The sequence below is a fragment of the Cyprinus carpio genome, chromosome A20, assembly GCF_018340385.1.
Source record: "Cyprinus carpio isolate SPL01 chromosome A20, ASM1834038v1, whole genome shotgun sequence".
In the NCBI taxonomy this organism is placed as follows: Eukaryota; Metazoa; Chordata; class Actinopteri; order Cypriniformes; family Cyprinidae; genus Cyprinus; species Cyprinus carpio.
This window is the reverse complement of record NC_056591.1, coordinates 20501799-20528935: the sequence shown is the minus strand read 5'-3', so window position 1 is coordinate 20528935 and position 27137 is coordinate 20501799. Positions and strand designations below refer to the sequence as shown.

Genomic DNA, 27137 nt, shown 5'->3' with positions numbered 1-27137 from the left:
CATTCAAATCAGAGTGGCCACCGAAGCATTATATTTTCCATCCACTTTACTCATGCATATGACACACTTTCCTTTGTTCGGTGAGGCCGGTCATCAGTGCATCAGAGAGAAAGAGAGAAAATCAGAGCGATGTTATCATGCTGTACATTGGGAGCAGTAATAGCAATTGTTGTGGTAGGTGAACTATATATCAGCAGGTCAGTTAAAGAACTTGTTTCATTTCTTCCTTTCTGACCTTTGCAGAGTCTAGGCCCGTTTTTATGGGTTTCATGTCCATACATCAGAGAAGACATTCCCCACTGAGCTACTAAGACCCTTCTTCTGCTTAGTTGGTGAGTCATTCAAACTACAAATACAGGTTGTTAAAAGAATTTATGGGTAACACTTAATAACAACTTTCATGAATAATATCAGCACATATAACTACAATATACAATGCTTAACAGTGAGGATGCAATTATATTCTGGATTGAAAACGACTACACATTACATTAAGAATCAAATATTAAAAATGTAAGTAGAGAGAGAGAGAGAGAGAGAGAGAGAGAGAGAGAGAGAGAGAGAGAGCAAGATAGATCTTTTGTTAAAACCTGCTAATCATATATTATTATATAATTAATGTATTTTATATTAATATTAAATATTTGAAAGTGGGTATGTAAGTTCATATACCCACTTTTAAATATTTTATATTAATATAAAAATATATACAAATGTATTTTATAAATTAAAATACATAAATATAAAAAAATAAAAATACATTAATATAATATAATACAATACTTATGTAAAAAAATATTTGAATGTTTGCATTATGTTTCACTTGATATATATATATATATATATATATATATAGACGTATAAATATTAATAAAATATAAAAATACATAAAAATACAGGAATGTAATTATACTACACTAACTAGATATTAATTCAATTGCTATTTGCATTATATATGTTTCTCTGTAATATATATATATATATATATATATATATATATATATATATATATATATATATATATATATATATATATATATATATATATATTCAGCAGTCTAGTTAATAAAATAAAATATCAAACGGAGCTCTTCTCCTCTGAGCTGAAGTTTAAGACATCAAGCCTCGTTCTTCCCCTTGTGCTCAGTGTGCGAAAGAGCTCAGGGAGGCTCTGCCTGTTCCGTTGAATTCAGACTCACTGTCATTTTAACTTCCTTCCTGCCTTTTGTACATTAAACAAACATACGGCTCGAGGTGAACAGCTCGTGATACACAGTAACACAGTTCCATTGCTTTAAATTGGCGAAAGAACTCTTGGAATGTAACAGCAGCGGAGCAGCTCAAGTTTTTATTCTGCTACGGGTCTCTAATTCACGAATCCGCGCCTCAGCGACAATTTAAACAACAGCGTCTGCAACAGGGAGACTTGTTGGTAAGCATCCGACTTTAGTGTGACATGATGTAAAAGTTCACTTTTTAGAAACATCTGTATGAAGGAGACCTAAAACAGTCAGACTCTATCTGACTTAGCGAAGTGTATTAAGAGAGAGGCAGAGATCTGTTTAGTTTATGGCACTGTAATAATGCAAAAGTTTTCTGTTCTGGGTGTAATATTAAGGGGTTGTTGAGACATCTTAAGTAGTGATGACAATAGAAAGTGTATGTTTTATGCACCGCTGTTCTGAAAACTGATTAAAATACTATGAAACTACAGAAAAACTGCCTAATATTCACTAAGTGTTAGGTGTGAATGTATATGAATGTGTTCTACCACTGCAAGAACTGTGATAAAGTTACATTAGGATCCCTGAAAAAAAAAAACTATCCATTTATGTTCTTATTATTTATGCATTTCTTATACATAATAGTCTCAATGGAAAATCATTTTTCTTGGAATAAGAATGTGGAAAATGCTTCTACTGAGTTCACAAGAGAGTCAGCACGTGTTTTTCAGCTCATTCAAATTCAGTGAATGCCAAAGAGTTTGCAGCTCAGTGAAGGACTTTTGTTGAGATGCTTTAAAGCCTTACGAGAGTCATTTATTTGTTTCATATAAGTTCATATTAGCCCTCTGCTGCTTTATGATCCTCTGTGATGATGAACGGCTTTTAGACATCACACTTGCTGTGAAACACAAACAGTGTGGTACACCAGTGACGTGGGATGCCTCAAGATGCATTTGAATTGTCAGAGCAATAATGGACCGTTAAAATCACTTAAAAGGGTGGTGGTTGGGTTAAGAGAGAGGAGGTGTGTTCCAACTTTGACCTCTCCCCCTCGAGTTAAAATGCAGGGCACAATGTGTTCGTCCCACCTGACTTCTTAGTCAAAGCATGTGATGTTTATCTTGACTCTACGAAAGGCATCGCTATTTAATTCGAACAACCGAATTCATCTTAAAGAGGTGGATGTTTTAATTCACATATGGTTGCTGGAAGGTGAGCATCCTGACAGAATGTTTAGAAAAAATTATATATTTGCAACTAAACAGTTTCTATACAGATATATTTTGCTGCTTTCTTTGGGTTGATCCTCGGATCATTTGCCTCAACTACAAAAATAATAAGTACCACTTGGAAAACTTGCAGGAAATTGCTCTGGTTCATTATGAAATCATTTGCCGCAGCCTTTGAGTTAATCAAATTTCAATGCACCAGTTAGACTAAACTTTTTCCCATGTCGTAGCTTTTGCTATAAATGGAAGTGGCTAATAGATACCTCACTGACTTTTTTGCTTAACATTAGCAGGGTTGAGGTCTCACAAACATCAGTTAGTAAAAAGACACAGGCACTTTTTTTGGTATGTGAGAATTAATGTACATCATTATCTTTTCGTTTACAGACTGGCAAGACAAATTAAATGTGGTATAAGCATTATGGTATTTGGAATGTATTATTTATTAATTTTGTATGAAGTTGTATTGTATTACACCCCCAGTCATTCTCTTTTCCAGGCGAAGACATAAAAGGTTATGTTATGTTGAAAGGTTATATCTGATCAGCTCTGTGTATGGTTCTGCAAATGGAAAAAGGTATTTTGTCTGACGCACTTTAAACTGTGGGTTCATATTATCTAGACTCCCCTGAGTGAATAAGCAGTGTGATTTTGTAAAGATTATTCAGAAAAATAAATGAGTGAGTATTAGTCAGAAGGACAAGCAAAACTTGCAGTGTCTCACTACAGAAGCCAATGGAAATATCTTGATAGCAATCAAAACCAACACAATTATAAAAATCTTTGGTGATCAGCAGAAGGCGTTTACATGAGACAAATCTATTGTTTGTATTTCAGTAGAAGTGTTTAAGGCAAATGAATATGACGACAGTGACCACAAAAAGGCACTTTTGCCTTCTGAAATGCCCTCACGATAACGTCTTGTTATCATAGCCATCACATTCAGTGTTTTGCACAAAACCATTAAACCATCTCTTGTGCTTTGTTTCAGCACTCTGCTAAAGGATAAACCAATAGTGGATATAATATGTGAATGAGGAAAGGAGTCTGGGATTGTAATTTATTCTACGTGTCAGCTTACCTTGGTTCCTATTAACAATGGTTGGCTCAAAAGGCCAATGGACTTTGGATGAGTAGACCTAAATGGGAGCAAAAACGGACAGAGTCAGTCTGCCACTATGGCAGCTTGTGCTCTGAACAGCCTGATAATGATGAACCCCAACAACCTGACCAATAATAGCAGCCCTCGGACAGGAAGGCCTGTGCTCCCAGTGCCTACATTTAGCCCGGTGCTGGGGGGCAGCGGAGGTCCCTATAGCCCCAGCAGCCTGAGCCCTGGGTCAGCAAGAAAATCTTTCGTCTTCCCAACAGGTACTGGTTCCAGTTGCCAAAGGGCACATTCACCATGTCGACGGCCAGAATCGCTGGGCGTGCATGTGGGAAGTCGTATACGAAGACTAAGCAGGTCCGGCCTGGAGGACGAACAGGAGAACGAAGAACGGCGTGCCACTCATCAACTTGAGCACCACAAGGAACTGCAGAACGTGGAGGTGAACAAGAAGGTGGACCTGTTTGAGGGCCAAATATCGGCTCTGGCTCACAGCCGAGAAGCTCAAAGAAGCCCACGGATTTCTCGGAAAAATCCCCTGAATTCTGTTCCTGTCCAACTTGCCAATCTCTCCTTAAACCAAGAGGAAACACTTGTGACGCAGTACAAGGATCACTCAACAGGGATCCCCAAAGAACTGCAAAATGGAAAGCGCTTCTCCGGCATGGAGGAGGGGCTGCAGGTCAGCGGTGAAGAGAAGGACGGGGCTGACCCAAATACAGAAGAGGGCGGCCCACTTGAGAGCACATCAGCAGGAACTAAGAGCAATGCTGACAGCCCTACTTGCAATCACTCAAGGACTTCATCAGAGACCAATAAGTGCTCAGCATCTTGGACTGAGACATGTTTGACAAAGGTGGGAGTTGAGCCAAAAGAAACCCAGGCAGAGCCCGACGGGGTCAGTCCTGAGGTGGGCTCCATCCCCGCTGTCATTATTACGGATCACGGCATGGAGGTCAGTGGGGAGGGCAAGGAGCCCCAGGTTAGTCCTCAACCTTACAGAGCCATGAGGAAGCTCTCCTCTTCTTCTGCCTCATCAACGGGATTCTCCTCTTCCTGGGAGGAATCAGAGGATGACATTTCCAGCGACACAGAGCGGTCCCCAGCCTTCCTGCAGACACAACAGAAAGCGGTAAGACCACCTGTTACACTCTGTTCTCTTTTGTACTTAATTTGTTGGCTTTTGTAGACAGGACAGTGGATAATTGACAGGAAAATACATTGTCAGAAAAGAAATGTGCAAATATTGCACCTTTAATGGTACAACAGCTTGTCATAGGGACAGTACTCTTAAGGGACAACTTTGTATTCTATTTACCCCTTAAAGGTGCATCTTAGTACCTTAGAGTAGTAATAAGTACCCTAAAAGTGCTAATATGCTCCTTTAAAGGAGGAAATAAGGTAAAAGTGGTCCTTTTAAGGGTACTTCCCCAAGGTACAATTTTTGTAAATTTTTGCCTGGGAGTGTACAGGAAGCCAGATAGGACTGGGACTTGAACCAGGATCGTCATGATCACATATGTCTGTTGCAACGCCTTACCTTCTGTGCCACAACTCCGACAACCTGTCCTTCTTTTAATTCAATCCCTGATTCTGTAAGGTTTGATGGGTTTGCAGCAAATGTAGCTTACATTTATGAATTTAACAGACACAGTAATCGAAAGTGACTTACATTACAGCCAAGGTATACGCTTGATCAGCTCACCCATTTCCTGGGAATTGAACCCATGACCTGGGTGTTGGCAGAACCTTGCTTCACTGTTTGAGCTACAGGAATGCTTACGAAATGTGATGTTGTTGCTATCAAACACAAATGCTTTTTAGATGTCTACAGTTTCTCTGTTTGGCAGAACTACTTTCAGGGGTGTAGGTTTTATCTTAGAAGTGCTTATACACGTACCAGTCAGTCCCACAAGTTATGTATTCTCGACTTCCTCCATTGCATTCACACTGTCCTTACACTCTTCAGCTCAGGGCTCGTCTGTATTCACCCTGAGTAACTGTTGACATTCTCACATACAAAGGTACTTCTGTGTCCTGCTGTCAGATGGACTTTTTTCTCTGACTTTAGTTGGCCGCCTTTTAAACAAAGTACAAAAGCAGAGCGAGGAACAAATAGCTGTGTATAAAGTTAGCGACAGCAACTTTTCCATGGGTTCATTCATACTCTAATTTTTATTCATGATTTGTCATGAAGTGGTTACATGGAAATAAACACTTTAGTTGTATGTTGTGTGTTTTATTAGCTTTTCAAACAAAAACATTCATTATAAGTAAATGAAACATGGGGACCTCATAGTCAACAGCATTAGTAACTATAAAGAATTCATCTCATACCTCAAGCATATACAATCATATCCTGCGCAAGTGACATGTGTGACGCACATTCTATGGGGTGGCGCTTGTCTCTGCGACATGTTTGCCCTGGTAAGAATGTGTGGGCCTGCCTATTTAGGCATGTCACACTTGCAGATGCATCAAGAGACCCTGCAGCTAATATGCTGTTACAGAGAAGCTCATTGTTTAGACATGGATGTCACACAGTCCTCCAGCCTCACACTAAGTTGTAGAATAATGTGGCTCTGCTTGCCACACAGGCTCTACGCCGCAGGTCCCTTAATGTGACGTCTATTCCTTATAAACACAGTGGAGAAGAGCAAACATCCTATTGTACCATCTGGAGGAATGATAGCACTATGAAAAGATTGTTTAACTATTCAAGTGATCACAAGGATGAGATTACTTGATAGCCTTGAACTTCTGCGATGGAATCTTTGCTTTTCCCGGACATGTGCTTTTACAATGGAATGGCTTTGGTTTTGGAGGGCAGAACGTAATGTTACTATTAGAGCTGCATGTTGTTGGGATTCAGGGAACAGTCAATAACAGTGAGTTTTCTAATGCTCACTTTACTGGTCTGAATAATATACTACACTTGTTAATGACCTTTAATTAAAAAAGGTGAATGACAAGTATTTGTGAAAACTTTATTTTGATTAGCTTTCTCAAAAGTGACTAGTCGATTAGCATGTCAACAATGCGGCTAAAATGAATTCTAGTTTTTTGTTTGTTGGTTTTGACATTTTAGTGGTATGGCTGCTTTAATTTGCATGGTGGGAACAAGACCATATGTGCTATATGACGAAGTGCTGCCCACAAGGGCAATTTTGCATTTTTATGACAGTCTGTAAGCTTAAAAATTGTTTTATTTAAAAAAAAAAAAAAAAACAAGTCTTGAGAACATTGCACTTAATTCTATTCTGTTTTGCCTTATGTAGCTGTACACAACAACGCTGTATGTGAAATGTGTCTCAATGGTGACAGTTGAACTTGAAACCAGGATAATAAAGATAATAATACAAGTGGGTTTCCTTACAAAGGATTAGTCGGCTGTGCCGTGACAAAGGGACTCGGGTTCAAGTCAGTCCAAGGTCATATCCTAGTACTGTTCTCCCTCTATATCTCTCCTTTTACTTTCCAGTTGCTTCTAAATTGACCTTTGTAATAAAGGCAAAAAGTCAGTAAATATAATAAAATAAGTAGTTCTGCACATCCCTAGATTATGGCCACACACAGATGTATTCTATATATAAATATATATTCTTTTGCTTATATATATATATATATATATATAATATACAAGAAATATCTGTGGCTTGGCTTTCTTTTCTTAAGCTAGCCTTGTAGGACAGCCCTTTGGCTCACACTGTGTAAATATTCTATGGTCATTTCGGTTTTTATTCACTTGGTTGCTTCCAGGCTCTGAGGGATCACAAGAGTATCACAAGGATGCTTTTCAACTAAAAATTATTAAACAGATGCTTTCAATGATCTTATTCTTTCTTCCAAAACAGGTTAATCTCACATTTCGTGGTTCTGCTTAGCCTCTCACCATACGCAGTAACATGGTCTGGGGTAACATTCATGAGCAATAAACATATCTGTGTTAATTTTACTCTACAAACACTTGCAGCATGGCTTCTGTTTTGTGAGCAGCACCAGCCCTTCGGAAAATGTAATGGTGATAAAAACCACAAACTTGTTATCAGTGCTTTCGGTCAAACATGTGACCCAGAAAAGTTTCCAGTGGGCTTGCCTTTTAAGTGCTAATGGCGGTGTGTTGTGGTTTAGTACTGCTAATTACGTCCCAAGTGCTCAGCAGAGGGGATCCCTCAAGCTCGGTTCCTTTGACAGCTGTTGTACATTTCACTTCACTGAGACTGCAAACTCATACATTTTTTTTTTTGGATCTCCAAATGTTTTCTAATAGCACAGAAAGTGAAACTATACCACAGATGAGTTTCTCAAGATGAAGTTTTCCCTGCACTTCCTCCTTTCGACCAATTTAAAGGTGTGTCGCCAGGATGTGTTTAGGGAATGCACCTGGACTGGTTGTTAAGTGTGTAAAAATGCACCATTTGCTCTGCTTTGCTCCACTTTTAAGAATAATTATCGTTGTGTATCTTTAAAAATGTTCTTCCTGCTGCTTTGACACGCTTGCAATGCACTGTTGTTGTTAATGTGGCAAGTTCTTTTAATAAAGATGATCAGATATGCAAGATAACACTGTCCCAGTGTAAGTCAGAGGTGCGGTTCACTTTTATGCATGCTCAGTAACTCTCCTGATCTGGTGTCTCCTTTTCCTGTGTCAATCAGATGAGGGAAGATCCCTCGTCTGTGTGTTTATCTGTCTCTGCACAGAGGCTTGTGGTTACTTGCTCTAGCAAACCAACAGCAAGTGTAGCCTAACCAAGCCTGCTGTGAGCAAAGCTGTGAGCATTTATATTGCAAGTCTTTTTCACTTTTTGTTTATTTACCACAGTGCCAAGCTGCATTTTATTGCATGATTCAGAAAAAAATGTGTTACAATCAGTGGTTCATATCTGGTATGTTGCAGGTCTGTTCTAATGGAAACAGAAGCTGAAAAAACAATGTTAAATGGAAATAACTAACCATATAATCGTGTAGTTAGGATATCAAAATAAATAGGAATAATGAACTTCTATTAACATTCTTTCACCCCACACAATATAATACAAAAACCTAACTCCCCAGACAATATAATATATAAAATATAATAATAATAAAATAATATAAAATGCAACTAATCATATAATCATATGATTTGGGTAGCAAAATAAATTTGATTAATTAATTCTTAAAGGAAAAATAAGTTTACATCAATCATTCCCCCTACACAATATAATATAAAAATAAAAATAAAACATGTTGACTGTATTGTATTATTCAATATTGTAATATTGAAATGATGTTACATTACATTAAAATGATTGGCAGTTTAATAAGCTCTGACATGTTAATGGTTGTTTTAACTTTAATATAAGCCCAACAGGTTTGAAAGTTTATGAGAGAATTTGAATAAGGTATGATGAAACTTGTCTAGGCCTGTGGATCGCTGTAGGCTGCAGGCTACAGCAAGTGGGCGGACAGCTTTCTAGAGATAGTGTGTGTGGCACACGTTCATGTAAAAATTGAACACACTCACAGGCTGTTTATTGTTGGCTAATGTTGTCATTCTTAAAGCAATATCATGGACAGCATGAAATTATTTAATTATACCAAATAAGTCACCACTTTAGAGATCATGAATTGATTGGATAGTAAAAAATTAAGTGTTATAAACTAAAAGGGAGCCAGTACAAATGTGTCTTTGCAGTGAATGGGAGCTTTCAGAATGAGAGTCCAAACTGCTTATAAAAACATCAGAATAATCCACAAGTAATCCACATAATTCCAGTCCATCAATAAATGTCTAGTGAAGTAAAAAAAAGCTGCATGTCTGTAAGATACAAAACCATCAACACGTTTTTAATTCAAAATATTGCTTCCAGATAAAATACTGTATGAGTCCTCTATCCATAACATAGCTTTCTCCAGTGAAAAAGTCATCTAAATCAGGAGAGAAATATACACAGATCAAAAACCATTTACAGGTGAAAACAATCCCCAAAAAATCTAAACAAATACTGTATATTGGTGGATTTTGATGTGAGAGGAGAACAAACACACAGTTTGTTTGGATTACTATCAGCTGTTTGAAATCTCATTCTGACGGCACCCATTCATTACAGAGGATCCATTGGTGAGCAAGTGATGTAATGCAAAATTTCTCCAAATAAACAACCTAAATAAATAAACCTAAACAAATCATTTACTACAAGAGTGGGAATGTGCACTAAAAAGTAAACAGGTTGGCTTCATATTATAGTTGTAATTTACACATGACTACCTGTAATTTATTTTAAAATCTACTTGTGGCACCAAACGGACTGCAAAAAACAGTAATAGTTTAAAATATGTTTAGCAAATACTTTCATCCCGCCCCCATCATCCATTAATCTAGCTAACAGGTAATCCTGCCCCAAACTTACACCAATGGTTGAGCCAGAAAATCGAAAAGGCTTTTTAAGCCAAAAACTAAATGTACTAAAAGTGTGCATTGTTCAAATAAAGTATAAATGTCCAGCAACCAGATATAGACTTACAAAACAAGCCCTTTGTATTTGTTCAGTCTTAGCATAGCTTTGCTCCGAACTCTTACACTCCTGCAGCGGCGTGCGAGCCAACCCAGCACAAACAGTTTTTGTGTGAGGTTGATTCTGTCACCCCAACTGTGAGCATACAAGTGCTCTAGCATGATACACTGGAGGATCTGAAGGCTACGAGCAATGGAAAATGTAACACCCCTGTGGTTGACGGTTGCCTGGCGACCAGCTGACGTCAAGGCATGCCTGGTTCAAACAGCTGGGGTTCTTTGCTGCAGCAGTGCTGCTGGAGGGAGCCGTTTCATATGCAACAGACAGGAAGTGCACCGGCCCCTTTTTTAGTTGTGCCGGCCACTTTTTTAACAACAGGCTTCACTTGTACGCATCGTAGAACACTTCAAAAGGGGAAACCACCCTAATACTACTAGTGTGTGGTTGTTTACACTTAAAATGGGAGGAAAGAGCTCTAGCTTTTTTTTTTAAAAAATTTGTAGTTAGTTTTCTTTTTTTTTTTTTAGTTTTGCATGTTCTTCCATTTACCCCTACTAATTCTGCAAAAAGAAGAAGAGCCACAGAATGACATGAGCCATTCTTAGCACAGCTGGCTGTGATAAGGAATGTTATTGTGACTGTCTTTCTGAGAAACAGATGAGTGTCATGGTTTACTTCTGGAAATGAGCAGTGAGCTACTTCTTTGATGCCCCCTGCACATCGCTACACTCTCTTGTAGTGGTGACTTTGATGTACAGGTGTAACCCACGGCCTGCATTCCTGTCCTTATAACATAGCTTGCTGCTGGAATACCTGATTCAGATTGGTCAGTCATGGAATTTTGCACCACTAAACTGTATAACTGGCCACTGATTCAGGGAACTGATTTTATGTTATTTTTTTCTTAATAAAATAACCTTGAATCAAGTCAATATTTCATGCTGTTGTATAATTCACAAAATAATGTACAGTCAGTATGCATTTGCTCTGATTCAAAACCACGTGAGCTGCCTAAAACAGCATGAAACTTAATTATGCTAAGATATCTATATTTAAGGCAACATTGCATGCATAATTTTCAGTGTCCATATATATATGTATGTATATATATATATATAGAGAGAGAGAGAGAGATTTAGTTCCAGTATAACTGAATAGAGTCAGGCTAAATTAAAGTTTGCAAAAAAATAAAATATTATTTGATTTATGATGTAAAGTGATGAAGAAAGAAAGAAAGAAAGAAAGAAAAAACACTTTAGTATAGGGACCAATTCTCACTTTAAAGTTACAATGTTCAATGAACCTAATCAATTTGAGAAATGAACAAAATTAATATATAAGACACCTTGTTTTAGCCATATTTTAAGGTATTACATGCATTAGTGAAGTCAACAAATGTCCTGAAAAATTAATTCAGGTTGCGAGAGAAATGTTTATAATACTGTACATAAACATATAATTTAATAAAAAATATAAAAATAATAATGTATTATGTAAAAAATATAACATTGTATAATAAAATATAGATTGTATATTATATTAAAAGAGCAGAATTGAATTTTGTTTGCATTATTGACAGACTATTTTCCTGTTTAACACTGTAAAGTTTCTTTGACAATCTGTATTGTATGAAGCGCTATATAAGTAAAGGTAAAAAAATGCAGTGTGTTTAAACATTAATTGTTTTAATCAATATATTTGTGCTTTTATGCTTACTGGAGAATCATAGCATCAGCTTAGCAACCTTCTAACGTGTCGAGTCTCTTGTATTGCTGTTTGTGTAGTTGCTGCATTTGAAGTGTTTCAAATTGGTCACATGTGAGGTTCGATGACAGTTAGAATGCTGTCTATGTAAGCAGTTCCCTATGTAGGCAGTAGACAGCTCACTATGTTCTGAAGCAGAGCTATTATGTTGTGTACATTATCCCGTACACAGAGCAGACCTACCCCTTCAAAACTCCATTATACAGTACGTCATCTTCAAACTAGGAAATATGTGAAGAGGGTGTATTTTATTTCAACAAATCCCATAAGGAGCAAGTGATACAGCTTTCTGCTTAGCGTCTTATAGCAGCTTTACTCCTTTGTCCACATTAAGGTGCAGTAAAACGGCAGTTTAATGGGAGGTCTTGCTTCTGTGAAAGAGCTTTCCTGTCACTGATGGGAAAAGACCGGTTTCAGGACAAGCAGGAACAGCTATGACATGCTTGAAAAGGGCAGGAGTGTCAAGAAACGTGACAATGTAGCTCTTAACTGTCAAAAGGGGAATTCATGCTAAATAATACTCTCTTGATTCCTGACATGTGTTGAGCTGTATATCCTCCTACTGTATATCCTCTAAAAGTATTAAAGAGTCTATCTGAACCTAATTTCTTGGCTCTTTATTTCATGCACGTTTTTTTTTTCTGAACAGATATGGTCTGATGCAATTTAGACATGTACCTGACTTGCCAATGGAAACTTGTACCTCAGGATTTTCAAGATACAGATGCTGATCTGAAATGCCTTACCTTTTCCTGTAAGAAAGCACTATGCTTGAGCATATCATATCATTTTATCATATCATTTAAAGTGCCATTTCCTCAAAAAGAATGAACAATATGTACAAATACACACTTGAAGATCATCTTTCTAGCCTAAAGCAAAACAACCAGTCCTGACCTCATGTCTTTGTCAGGCTCAGGCCACAATACTATTTGTATCCTGATCCACACTTCTCTGATATTTTTTTAATTAAGTATTTAAAATAAAAAATGAAATAATACAATATGCAATGTAACTGTACTTAATTAATTTGCATTATATACAGATTTGTATCTGTATATTCAGACTTAAAACTATATATTCTGATTTACATTTAAATAATTAGACCTCTAAATATATTCAGAGTTACTTATATATATATATAATTAAATGACAGTTTTTCATTTAAGCCTTATTATTATGTAACTGAAATGAAAGTTTTTTTTATTTTTGATCCATTTTACAAAACAGAACAAAGGTCACAGCTTTGGGTCTTCGATAACTCATTGATAATTTGCTTTGTTTTGGTCTTTTACTAGTGAAAACGTATCAGTGTTGGTGGTAAGGCTGGCTGCACCGACTGCGGGAGCATTTTGGTTCTTGAGGGGCTTATGGTGGCTGTCTAGCCTCCAGAAAATAACACCCAGTCTTTGGTCATGTTGCTGAGTATTGCTTGCAGATGTGGAAAATACTGTCTAAGAGCCCTCTGCACTTTCCTGTCTCACAAGAGTGGTTCCTCTCAAGGGGTTAAAAGCCACTTCCTCCCTCAGTGCTCAGTGGAAACTTTAACAACACCCGTGAGGTCAAGGAGACGCTGTTAAGAGCGGCATCCCTTTCCTTGTGCTGGATATAGCTCACACTGCCCTTATCAGAACAATGGCATGACCCAGCGCCACGGAGTGCTCCCCTTGTGATAAGGCGCTGCCGCTTCCGCTCCCCAATTTAACAAAACCCTGAGCTATTGATAGTTACTTTATAAAATAGCAAAGAGAGAGGAGTTTAAGAAGGGAAGGGGGCCTAAATGAGTAATGGAGAGATGCGGTTGCATTTACGTCCTTTACGGGACAGTTTATTTTTCTGGCATTCCAAAAGGATGGCAGCTCAAAGCCAAGACTGTCAGCATCTTGTTATTAGACTATTTTGTGTGACTCACGCAGGATTACGTCTTCTTTCTACGGAGGCTTTGCTTTGATTGTTACTGCGGGCTGATGTTTACAGAGTAACACTCTGTGGTCTTCAGCAAAATAAGCACCACTTGATAGTCTTAGTCTTCTGGCACTGCATGCAAACATCTATTCAAACTCATAGGTGTCTGGTGTTTGCCAGGGTGCATTGCTGTCGGAAACTTTTGTGGTTTTGAGATGATGTTGCACTTATCATAAGAGGGGAGGTTGCTCACCTTTAGTTCTCCTTTTGACCCTGTTGTGTGTGCCATCAAATACTATTAAAGATGTCATTTCTCACCATACAAAATTGAAAGAGCTTTTTGTTCATCTTATGTTTTAAATATCCAGGGTTTTAACTTGCATGCTTATGATTAAATCAGCAAAGCCAATCCAGGAAATGATCTGCAGTACATTTAGAATGTAATATAAAATAGAGCTGCATTTGCAAAACAGTTGCAATTTACTTGTGGAACTGGGATAATTGATATAGATTGCAATCACAGTACTGTGGAAAAGCATTTGTTCACTTAAATACTTTCCATTTGAAACACATATAATGAGTAATGCTCTAAAGAAAGTAATATTTAACCTCTCTCATCGTGTCATTAATTTCACATCTGTTTCACAAACTGGACTGGATTTGAATGTTCTTATTGGAACAACAACAGAACAGTTGACCCAGAAAATTGTAGGCCTAGTTTATGTCATCATTTACTCACCCTCATGTCATCCCCAAATTGGATGACTTTCTTTCTTCTCTGGAATAGAAAAGGAAATTTGTACAGTAAATGTAAATGTTTTTTTATGGAAATACAAAGAATGGGGAGATATTATACTTCAAAACACTGCAAAAGCAGCGTAAATGTATCGTAAAAGAAGTGCAATATATTCCAAATCTTTTAAAACTATATGATAGTATTGTTTGTGTGAAATTTAAATAACTATTCACAGAAAATCAGTGCATCTCGTTCTCTGCACTCATAAGAATTTATGTGATGTAGTAGTAATGTCAAATTTATGAATGATTCATTCTTTTGAATTGGATCATTTCAATGAATCAGTTTATATGGTTCACAAAACTAGTCTGAAAATTTCATTCAGGAATCAGACTGATTCAGTTCTGATGATTCAGAGATTAAAAGCAACTGCTATCACGACTCAAAAAGGAATAGAATGTATGTAACACACGTCATATGGACCGTATTTATAATACTTTCAATGTGCTTGCTGTGCTTCTGCATCCTTTTGATGCTTGAAAGTTCCGGTCCTCATTTATTGTAACTGCATGGAAAAAGGTGACCGAAGGGGAACCAAAAATGACAGAATTTTCATTTTTGGGGTGAACTAACCTTTTAAGTATTTCTCCAACCACAAACCAAGTCATGCAAATGTGTTTCTGCATGCAAATATGGGACCCTGACTAATCTGAATGGAAGCTTCTCTGCTAGGAAGGCTTGTTTACCGTCAATGTTTTTATATTTTGCATAGAACTTTAGCATAATTAATTAATTCAAAAAAATTTACCTCTTAGCAGTAAAATGATACATAATGATTGATGAAATTTTCAAGTTATGAAATGAGTTATGAGTTTTGATACTTAAACTTATATTATATGAACACTCAAAGGAATAGTTCACCAAAAAAATACAAATTCTGTCATAATTTACTCACCGTCCCAAACCTGAAGACTGTTATTTGTTCTGTGTAACACAGAAAGAGAATTTAGTATTTAAAAAAAGTTTTTTTTTTGTTTGTTTGTTTTTAAATGATGACAGAATGCTTATTGATTTTTATTTTTATTGACTTTTATGAATATTTTGAACTGGTTTTTATTTTTATTTTCCTGTTTTCATTTTAGTTTATGTTTTAGTAATTTTGTTGTATGTTTTTAGTAATTTTATTAGTTGTCGTTGTTGTTTTTTTGTCTATATAATTTTATGGTCTTAGTTAATAATCCCGGTTTGGGCAAACTATTCCTTTTTAAATTATGAATAGATTTCTGTTGTTTCCCGTATTAACACAATGAAAGAAGAACTTTGAAAATCTTTCTCATCTTCGGTCTGCAACAGTCATAGAAATATTTCATTCATCATCAGGTTTCGGGAAAAGGAAGTCAGTTTCTCACAAATCACCTTGGTGATGTCAAAACAAGGTGCTGACCTCATCTCAGTCTGAAAACACTGGTGAGACTGTCCTTTAGATATTTAAACATTTAGATGGCTGATCCTCTTGACTAACAGACTGCAGACACCTACGCACGAAACACATTTAGTCACACAGACAAAGAGAAGAAGTAGTTACTGCATCAAGTTAATTTTACTCAAAACATTTATTTAAAAATAAAGGCGGCAACTTTACTATATTAAGTGCTATTTTTTAACAGAGCAGATGTGACTTTGAGGGTTTCAGATTTAATCTTTGGACCAAAATCATGAACAGGTGTTATATAAGCTGTTTGTTTTGCTATTTCCAATTTTCAGAATTACAGGTGAGTTTGAAGAACACTGAACATTTGCATTGCTCGTGGCCCTCGCAGGCATGCCATAGAGTTTTACTGTGGTGTCTGCACATTGAGCTTGGCCTACCAGCTTATTTGCATGGGCCAATTGTGCTTTTGAATGCTTTGTATGGAAACAAATGAGAAATTCACATTGCCCTGCACTTTCCTTCACTCAAATTCCAGCTTACATTGTGATTGCATGCAGTACACTAGCGCATGATCTTACCGATTTTTACCATGTCATTTTTCATCACGCACATGTGGAATTTCATCGCCCCTGTTTTGATTTTTTTCGCCAAGTCAATCATCCTGATGGTCAAAGATTTACAGGTAATAGATTCTGGTTTGCTTCAATTTCTCCGTAGTTGGACTGTACATTGCATTCCCGCTTTTTGCGTGTTCAGTTATTAAATATTTTTGCCTAATTTGATTATGCTTTCAGCTGCCAATAAGGGTGCAGTACTCTTAGTTCAGTTTATCACTTTTTAAGCATGTTTTCCCCAAGAATCAGAGCAGAAAATGAAAAAAATAAATAAAAAAGAGCAGTTGTTTTACACAGTGGGCAACAGTCCTGACCGTGGATCTCTGAAAGAGTCTACAACTTCCATCTCTTCCTGCAAGTTTTCCATTCATTTTGTTTTCCCACATCCTGAACATTTCCCTCACTATAAAAATCTCTCTCAGATCCACTTTGTCTTTCCACTGAACTTTAATTTGTGTAGTCATCGGGAGGTGGGATCCTGTGGTCTTCTGTTCTTAATCTGGCAAACACTACCTGCCTATCAATCCTGAAGTGCTTTTTGGAGTGGTCCAAACCACAGCACACTGACAATATTTTTTTATATCAAATGCTTGAATATTAACAAGAACCTCTGCATATTGTAGGTATTTGTTTAATTTATCTGATCAGACCTCTCCGTCACTTTAAGTAATCTTAGCTAATCTGCTGAAATAAGTGCTTTAAATTCGTTTTGTAAGTGTATCATTTGAGTTATCTGTATTATTATTATTATTATTTTAAATGTTTTTCAAATACAAATTCAAAAAAGTAGAGGGAGGATAGGGGACATGGAGGGGACACAGGAAACAGAGCAGCCCTGACAGACACACCACTGCTCCCAGCCCCTCTTTAACTGCATCTAAAGGGCGAGAGGAACTGTTTTCCTCCACTGGAGCAGAACAGGACAACCTTCATGTGACAGATAAAACTCATGCTGCTCTCAGATGATGGTTCATACCTTTTATGGGCCTCTTTCTAGACTAAGTTAAATCAGACCTTTTCGGCAGAGATGTTGCAGGGAGTAATGTCCAGCTTACTGAAATAGTTCATCCAAAAACAAAAATCCTGCCGTCATTTATTCACCCATAAGTCGTCCCAAACCTGTATGGGTGGTAAAAAAAAAACTCTCCTTTGCATGAGAGAAGAAGTGACATCCGGTCAGTGAACATATCATTCAACATTCATTTAGTCAAATCTTTTCAATGAATTAAAAATATAAATATAAATAAATATAAAATATAATGCACAAGTCATATGGATGACTTTTATGATAACTTCAAAGTGCAGTGTTTGTCATTTTGAAGCTTTAAACACCCATTTTATATAAAAAAAATGGCAGGATATTCTTCAAAAGTTCTGTTCTGTGTTCTGCGAAAGAAAAAAAAGTCACACAGGTTTAAAACCACAAGAAGTTGAATAAATAACAGAATTTTATTTTTGTAAATTATTCTATTAGCTACTCAGGAAAAAAAAAGCACAGCACCCTGTCAAATATGTGCCATTTAATTCTAACTTAAATGCGTTTTATAACCTTCGGTACTTACATGGCTGGATCTGTTATTATTGTTTAATCGAAATGTATGACAAAGCGTCTCTCAGCAGATTTTGAATGCTCTTTGTGGCTTGTGTTTGTCAGCCGGATAGGTTCTTTAGGTTTGGAAGGGGGCTGATTTGTGGTCATAGTGTGTCCGGGGATGAACTGCTCTTTCTGGTAGAGCTGGCTCAATCTGTGCTCGGGGGGGAGAGAGGCTTCCCTGGTCACCCTAGGAAACCCCCCATCTAACACTGAGAGCAGAGTAAAGAATGTGTTTACCATGCCAACATGGAGAGCTAAAGTGATCTCACTCAAGGACATTTAGTGAAGTGGAATAACAGTGTAATGGCTCAACGGAGCAGTTCCTCTTGAACTGGAAAACAGCCTGTTTTCTGCATGCTGTCAGTATGTCCAAATAGAGCAAGAACATTCTGAGACGGTTCCAGGTGAAACGGTTCACCTTGACAGGAAAACAAGCTTAAACGCCCAGATTCCCTATTCATTTGCAGGGTTTATGTGCTATAGTGAATCTTGATGTATGTTTGTACATAAATCCTTCACATAAAGTGCTTTACTATGCTGTCTGTGTAAACGATGATATCAGCACTGACTGCTGTAGGAGCGCCTGCAAACGTATGTAAATACATGCAAAAGACCTGTTTGTTTATTCTCCCGTATATTGTGTGCCGGGCCATTTTTTTATTTTTTTTTGTAGGAAAATGAACCCCACCTGCCAAATCTCATTATATAAGTAATGACTCATCTTCCTCCAGGCATGTTTTTTTTTTTTTCAAAGTAACATGGACAATAAGCAAAATATTATTAGAATTTAAAATAACTGTTTTCAATTTTAATGTATTTTAAAATGTAATTTATTCCAGTGATGCAACGCTGATTTTCAGCAATCATCACTCCAATCTTCAGTGTCACATTGTCACATGCTGCTTAATATTTCTGTATAAAAAATCATGATTTTTCAGGACTGATGAATAGAAAGCATGTAAATAGCACAGCATGTATTTGAAATAATATTAATAAAATTAATAAGTATTAATAATAATAAAAAATCATACTATATATATATATATATATATATATATATATATATATATATATATATATATGTTTTGATAGCGGGGCAAAGTTTAAGTATTGTTCGTCTTGTTGTATGACAAAAGATTTTTTTTAAGTATTAATACACCATCTACACTCAAATAATGCAAGGTCATAAAAACTAAAATGCATAATATTTTGACATTTGAAAATGCTGACTGCTGTTTAAAATAGACTGCTGTCACTGTTGTAGCACTTGCATTTAAATGGGGACTCATCTTGCTCACTTTTTGTCATTGAACAGCATAAATCATGGAAGAAGATCAAGAACATGGTGCATTGGTCACCATTTGTGATGTCCTTCAAGAAGAAGTACCCCTGGATCCAGCTGGCTGGCCATGCAGGTAGGCTTAAAAAGGGTGGTGTAGATGCTACTTTTCATGAATCATAGACAGTTAATACACTCAAAACACAGAGTATTGTGAATTGATTTGAATCTAAAAAAAAAAAAACAATAGTAGAAAGTTTATGCTAATGCTCACTATAGCACTCCTTGTTGTAATGCTGAGAATGCAATGCTATGCCATTTGTCTTTGCTCTAAACAGGCAATTTCAAGGCAGGGGCCAATGGTCGCATCCTGAAGAAACACTGTGAGTGTGAGCAGCAATGTCTTGATAGGCTAATGAGAGATGTGCTAAAGCCCTACGTTCCTGCTTACCACGGAGATGTAGAGAAGGATGGAGAGCGGTACAATCAGATGGAGGACTTGCTGGCAGACTTTGACCTACCCTGTGTCATGGACTGCAAGATGGGCGTCAGGTTGGTTGCTGAGATTGTGATGCTACACTGCCTCACCTGATCTTTTAGTATACAAAAATCTAAACAGTATACCACCCAGAAAACCATAGAAAGAGCCAAAACACCCTTTTTAGAATCCAGAGCTCACCTAAAACACCCAAGAAATGACACGGAACAGCCCAAAAACCATATAGCAACACTCTACAAACCCAGATCACCACTGTGACAAACACCCTAGAAACCTCCCATAACACTCCCAGAATACAACTTAGTAACCACTTATTAACACTTTCTGACTGCATATCCTTGTAACTTTAGAGTTTCAACTTCAACTTCAAGCTCAGCTTTGAAATAAACCCATAAAAATTATAACTATACACTTTTTTTCCATTAACTGAAATAAGGCTGACATAAATATATATATATTACGTGAAAAACTTAACCTAAACCTAACTTAAATGAAAATATGAAATGTTGCAAATGCTTTGGCAACTAACTGAAATAAAATAAGTTTAAATACTAATATTAATACTGAAGCTTAGAATTCAATCTGTTATGTTTTATAAATTCTTATATCCTGTTTAAATTGAAAACAGTTTCTTTCTCTTGTGTCTAATAAAATAATCAATAAATCACTAATAAAAGATATAGAAGATAAAAGTACACCGGAATCCCTGCTAAGAATCATCTTTTCTTATCATACACTTACACAACAGCATGTCCACTGCTGAAAATCTAGTATGTTATTTTAAAATGAATAGTTCCATTGACACATTATTTGTACAGATGTTATACATTCCAAGCACCACAGAACATGAAGGAGGACGTCCCTCCCCAGAGGCTCTGTGTCCTCTAATCTGCTGAAACATAGCTGAACTTGCTACACATCGGCCATCGCACATCACTTTTTTTCTCCTCTCTCACTGCTCTGTTGTTTCTGAGACTACTCTGTTTGCTGTTGCGGACCTGACTGAATCACAGCAGCAGCCATGGACATATATAGAGATAACCAGATGGTCAGGATATTAACAGAACCTCTGCTAGCCTGTCCAAACAAAACAATGCAACGCTTTCAGATTCACACACATTCATTGCACTTTTCAGTTTCTGCGGCAGTGTTTTCCAAGAAAACTCAAGTCGGATAATAAAAGGAGAATAAATATTTAGTTATAATGCCTTTAGCTAATAAGATCAACAGCATTTTATTGCGCACTACGAATTTCAACAGAATTTGATTGATGATGCAACACATGCAACAAGTTAGGTGAAAGAAACTGAGCCATTGGGTCATTTTTCCCCTCTCTTGCAGGACATATTTGGAAGAAGAACTAACGAAAGCCAGGAAGAAGCCCAGCTTGAGAGCTGACATGTACCAAAAGATGATCGAGGTGGACCCCGATGCGCCCACGGCACAGGAGCATGAACAGAAAGCAGTCACTAAGCCACGCTACATGCAGTGGAGGGAAACCATAAGCTCCACCGCCACGTTAGGCTTCCGGATCGAGGGCATCAAGGTGAGACATTCAATCATAAAACTTTTTCACAATTCTCTTGAAACCTGTGGAGACAAATGAGAAGAAATTGCAACATCCTGAATGGTGTTACTTCAACCGAATTTCTCAACTTCACTGTATTTTCAACTAAAAGGTTGAATTAAAGTTGTGAGATTTCCTGATGATTCCTGATGACAGAAGTTTCATTTTTGGGTGAACTGTCCCTTTAAACAACTGTACAGCTCAAATAATAGACAAGCTTTTACACATGGATTAATATAAGAATTAAAAGAAGCTTCACATTTCTGCTTTTAAATCTTTAAAAAATTGGCCCCATTCACCGGCATTATAAGTGCCTCACTGTAACCTTGATTTATATTTAATACAAATTATTTATTTTTTTGTGAGAGTAAACATTATGCCACAACAAATGCTATTGTTTGAGCTTAACTTGAATCATGAGTTGATGAAAGGGATCTTTTTTTATCTGGGGAATCAAGGCAGCCTTGAATCCACGTGTCTTTTAATTAGATCCCAGATTTTAGACTGAGGTGAAGGGGCAGGGTTGGCCATTTTCAAGAGGTTGATTGTGTCTGAATGTTCCTGTCATACACACAGCCTGTTTGTGGCACATCCTTTGTGCTCAACATCAGTCAGTGACAGGCCACGGCTCTCACAACATGATTTCAGTTCTGTAATTCCGGCCTACCGCACACAGCCCTAATAATGTAAATACACCCTCATGGAAAATGTCCAAAAGACATCAGAGAAGCTCGACAAACCTTCAGCTAATTAAGTCAAACCAGGCAGCCACAATTCCATTAACATACGGAAGAGGAGATTAGAAAGCTTATGTTTGGTCTCTGTCATGATTTTCCAAAAAACATCTTTGTTAACAAGAGCTCTGTAGATGTCTTGCATGAATAGGGAAAGATTGGTTCCCCTTTTGCTATTTCCATTAGCACAAAGACCAGGTTCTCCCTGTCTTTCTCTTTTTTTCGCAGATGGGGGATGCCCTGGGTGGCTCTAAATAAAGTCTTCCCTGAATAATATGCAGAGTTCTGTTATGTCTGTGGCTTAGCTGCCTGTTGTTTATTATGTCTATGCCTATTGTGACTATTGTCTAAACTTAGAAGCGCATTCATTTGCCAGCAGTCCAACAATATTACGTTTCCGTGGAGATGGTTCCTTGGAAGGCAAGCATCACTATTACTACGGGTCATACTTATTTCAGCAAATACTTAAATAGTATTATTATACTCATACAAAATAATAAATCAAGACTTCACAACCACCCAAACACCCTATAAACAACCTAAGATACCCCAGCGACACTCTGCATCCCATTCAGAACACCTTAGCAACTACATTGTAATGTCCTAGCAATGACTTATCACCAAACACCTTAGTAACCACCAAGCAACCACCCAGAATACCCTAAAAACAGCATTACTGCAACTGTAATGTCTCAGAAACCTCCCAGAACACCCTAGCGACCACATAGCAACACTCTGAAAATCACTCCAACCTTAGCAACTGGATAACAATGTCCTGGTAACCATTCAGAACAATTTAGCATTTGGGCTTATGAAAAAGTATACTTCTTTTTATTACTTATTAAGAACTGATTGTGCAGTTTTTCCTATGCAAGCCTCTGAATCAAAAATGAAAAAGGTAATTGTGACTTTTTCTCATAATTCTGACCTTTTTGTCTCACACTTGTGAAATATAAACTCCCAGCTGTGAGTAAAGTCAGAATTGCGGGATATAAACTCCCAATTGTGAGAAAAAAATGAATTGTGCGATACAAACTCACAGTTGCAAGAAAAAAGTCCGAATTGTGAGTTTATATCCCTTCTTTTCTCAAAATTGTGTGATATAATCTTGCAATTAAAAGTGATAAAGTCCAATTCTGAGGAAGAAGACTGACTTTTTTTTTTTTAGAATTGCAAGTTTATATCTTGCAGTTCTGAGAATTGCGAGATGCAAACGTGCAATTGCGAGAAAACTTTATTTTTTATTCAGTGGGAGAAACAGGCTTCCATAGTGTCCATAACATGCTTTTTTTTCATATGAAAACATGACTTATGAAAACCTCACGACTTAGAAATAGTTTTTCAACAATTGGTCTGTGTTGGCACAAATGTATCAAACATGTGCCCTGATGCAGACCTGGCATTGGTTTCATGTTTCTGATCTTTTTTTGACCAGCACAATCAATTCTTCTTCCCTTTCCCTTCTACAGAATGAGGATGGAACAGTTAACAGGGACTTTAAAAAGACTAAGACCCAAGAACAAGTGACTGAGGCCTTCCAAGACTTCGTCAAAGGAAACAAAAACATCCTGGTAAGCGTGTGCTCATGTGTTTATGTGCTTTAGGGCCTTCTGCCAATTATTAAGTCTCCTGTGGCACATGGAGGGGAAGTGAGTGACAGGTGGAGCTAAACTCTCTCAGTTACCCCCAGGGTGGTTTGTGAAACTAAGGGTTTCCTTTGTGTGGTGCAGCCCCTTTAGGGTTATATTTTTTTGAAACCAGCGAAAGCTCACCTACTGGCAGGGAAAACCACTCTTCGAGTTGCACACAAACTTGATTATATTACAGAGAAATACACACATTCAAATACAAAGTGCTTTGCATAATGCTGTAGTTGACACATGACTGTCATGTGTATTCTTGTGACATCAAAGTACTGTAAATATAATCTTAATCGGTTTAAATATTAAAAAGCTGTTTACACCTAGCACAAAGAAATTTTATTTCATGGCCGGATTCCCATGTTGTACCAGGGGTGTTTCCTTAAAGTTCAGCCTTACAGACAAACAGTTCCAAAGAACCTGTCCTTGGCTTCTTATGGAGCATTTATTTAACCCTGTGTTTGTCCACAGTGTGTCCTGGAACTTGATGTGCATACTGATTCCCTTAAAAGCTCTGTGATTCATCTGATAAATGTGCTTTTGATTTTACAGATAAACTTGCTTTTATTTCCACAGTGAATGTATAATTAACCACCGCCGATTTAAATGCTTTAATGTAATTATTGTGGTGTAAATTAGAACAGAGCATGGTACTGTATGATCTGATAGCACACTAATAAGTGATGACTCATGTAGGGGTGACACTGAAATGTTGGTTTAGTATTCAAATATACAAGTGATTCACCAAAATTCACCTTTAAAAAAAATTATTTTCTCCATTTATTGCATGTATATAAACATTTTTTGAACAACAACTTTATTAGAATGTATAAATCTATTTTCATTTTAATAAATAAATATTGCTCATGCTACACACTTTAAATAATGTTAGTTTAAAAATTCTAAATATTAAAAATGTATTAGAACATGTAGAAATTAACATTAATCAAGATGAATAAATGCTGAATGTAATATTTAATTTTTAGCAATTAACTAATGTTAACATATAGAACATTACTGTAAAGTGTTAACGCATTTTTAAATAACTTTCCATAAGTTGGACTCTTCAAAAAAGAATAAAACATATCTTTATATCCCCTATTCATATATATATATATATATACAATATTTTATAAAATACATTTTCAATACAATAAAATACAAAACAATAAAAGTTTCATATGGATTTAACAAAAATAATGACTATAATACTATTTTACCATGATTTACAAAAGATACCAACAAAAAATGTCATTCAGTGTAACAATAGTTTATATACCAAAAAATTAATTTGAAATTGAATAGAATTTAATTTTAAATAGAAAATTTAAATTTAATTTTAAAATAGAATTTTAAGTAATTTTAAATCTTTACCAATATTTGCCACTATATCCTTCAAACCACTAATTTTCATCCATATTTTGACTTTTTTTAAAAAAAAATTTTTAGTAGATGCTTTACTTGAATTTAATGTACATTATATATATATAAAATTATTTTTGTAAATTTAATTTGATGCAGACACCAAAATGGGACGTCTCCTCTTTGACCAATAAATAGATTTAATGAAAAAAAAAAGTCTTATTTTCTCAATACATTTTTTTTTAATATTACATGGCGACAATATTATTCTGATTAAAGTTTTATGGTCACTTACACTTTGTCTCTTTTCCCTCAGCATTCCTATCTGAACCGACTAAAAGAGATCAGGGACACTTTGGAAATTTCACCGTTTTTCAAAACACACGAGGTAAACAATCACTCTTTTGTTTATCATCTTAAGACACATTACAAATGCACCCTTTACCCACCCATGTGATAAGAGCATGTGAAAATGTGGAAAAATAATAATACACAACAGCATCTACAGTATGCAAAGACCAGCTCTGAAGTAATTATCTGATTACACTGGATGCTGAAAGCCAGAATAGCAACTTAGTTGTATGCAAAGCATTACACAACCACTTTTTTTGAGGTTTAAAGACAAATATGCTAGATACACTTAATATATCGTCAGTGTCAGAACTTTGTTTTAATACAAGGAGGTAGAACAGGCTATGCAAACACAAAGCCTTGTTTATTCGCATTAACAGATAACAAAAACAAACTGTATGGTGGAAAAACAGGGCACAGTTATAGCTGTTTAATAAGTGAGCATATGTTTGCTGCACGAATATAATGGAAACAGGATATTTGTGTCTATTGTGTCACGTTTTCACATGTATTTGTGATGAACCATTTAAAGTCTTGTAAAGATGCGTCACGCAAGGAACAGACTCTGACATTTGACGCATTTCCGTGTCGTGCGTGTGTAACTTTTCCATCTCTCGTGTTCAGGTGATTGGCAGTTCTCTACTATTCGTCCATGACAAACGGGAGCATGCAAAAGTGTGGATGATAGACTTTGGGAAGACTACTCCATTGCCGGAGGGGCAGGAGCTGAGCCACAGTGCCACCTGGGTGGAGGGTAACAGAGAAGACGGCTACCTCTATGGCCTAGACCACCTCATAGACATTATTTCTAATATGCTAGCTCCTAAACCTCCACTAGAGTAAAAGGATTCCATCTTCTACACTACAGTTCAAGACCTCGCTGGGTTCCCCTAAAGCTATCCTAACCGATCGCCCTGTCTCGCCAAAAAAGAAAACTGTAAAAACAAAAATGCCAACTGCAATGGCCTGTAAAACGAGTGTGTATGTTTGTAAACTTGTAGATGCTGTACATATAGTGTAAATGCCAGTGTTTTAGTTCAGAACATGTGTGAATAGGATTTTTGCAGCTAGCGCTTTAACAGACAGGTGAATCTCAAAGCCACACTCTCTTAATGTGCGTTCTTTTCAAAATGCTAGTGTTACGGAAATGTGTAAAGCAGTTACAGCTCTGTTTTACTCAATGTGATCGTTTTAATATTTAGTTTTTAATTTTACACAGATACCATTTTTATTGAAACAAAAATCACAGTTTTAAAAACTATAACAATCAAATTGACCTCTAGATGTTTGAGATATTCATATTTGCAGGATTCTAAAAATATCCGCTTGTTTTAGTTTTTTTTTTTTTACCCTGTTAAGATAATGTAAGTAGTGTTAAAATACATCATTTATACTGAGTGCCTATAGTAGAACAAATGATTCCATATGGTGGATGGTCTTATGTTGTGCTTTATACTTACGTTCTTCATTTTGACATTCCTTAAATTCAGTCGCCATTTATGTGCCTAAGTAAGGCTGGGTATCAACACAGATTTTCCAATTAATTATGATCTTTTGAGCTATTCATTAAAACAAGTCATTTGTTTCAGTAATCTCTCTA

At 36.5% G+C, this 27137-nt stretch overlaps 1 protein-coding gene across 2 annotated transcripts; it reads left to right on the top strand.

The window, feature by feature from the left end:
* Positions 1 to 1147: 1147 nt before the first annotated feature.
* Positions 1148 to 27137, top strand: LOC109084448 (inositol-trisphosphate 3-kinase B-like). Of its 2 annotated transcripts, none has more exons than XM_042778061.1 (8): positions 1148 to 1432; positions 3447 to 4695; positions 19421 to 19520; positions 19723 to 19936; positions 21225 to 21429; positions 23654 to 23755; positions 25503 to 25574; positions 26162 to 27137. In XM_042778061.1, exons 2-8 carry the CDS (start codon positions 3634 to 3636, stop codon positions 26378 to 26380), a joined length of 1974 nt encoding a protein of 657 aa, XP_042633995.1. In that variant the 5' UTR covers positions 1148 to 1432; positions 3447 to 3633; the 3' UTR covers positions 26381 to 27137. The 2 variants fall into 2 exon arrangements, with proteins under 2 accessions (XP_042633995.1, XP_042633996.1); XM_042778062.1 differs by lacking the exon at positions 1148 to 1432 and adding an exon at positions 1974 to 2438.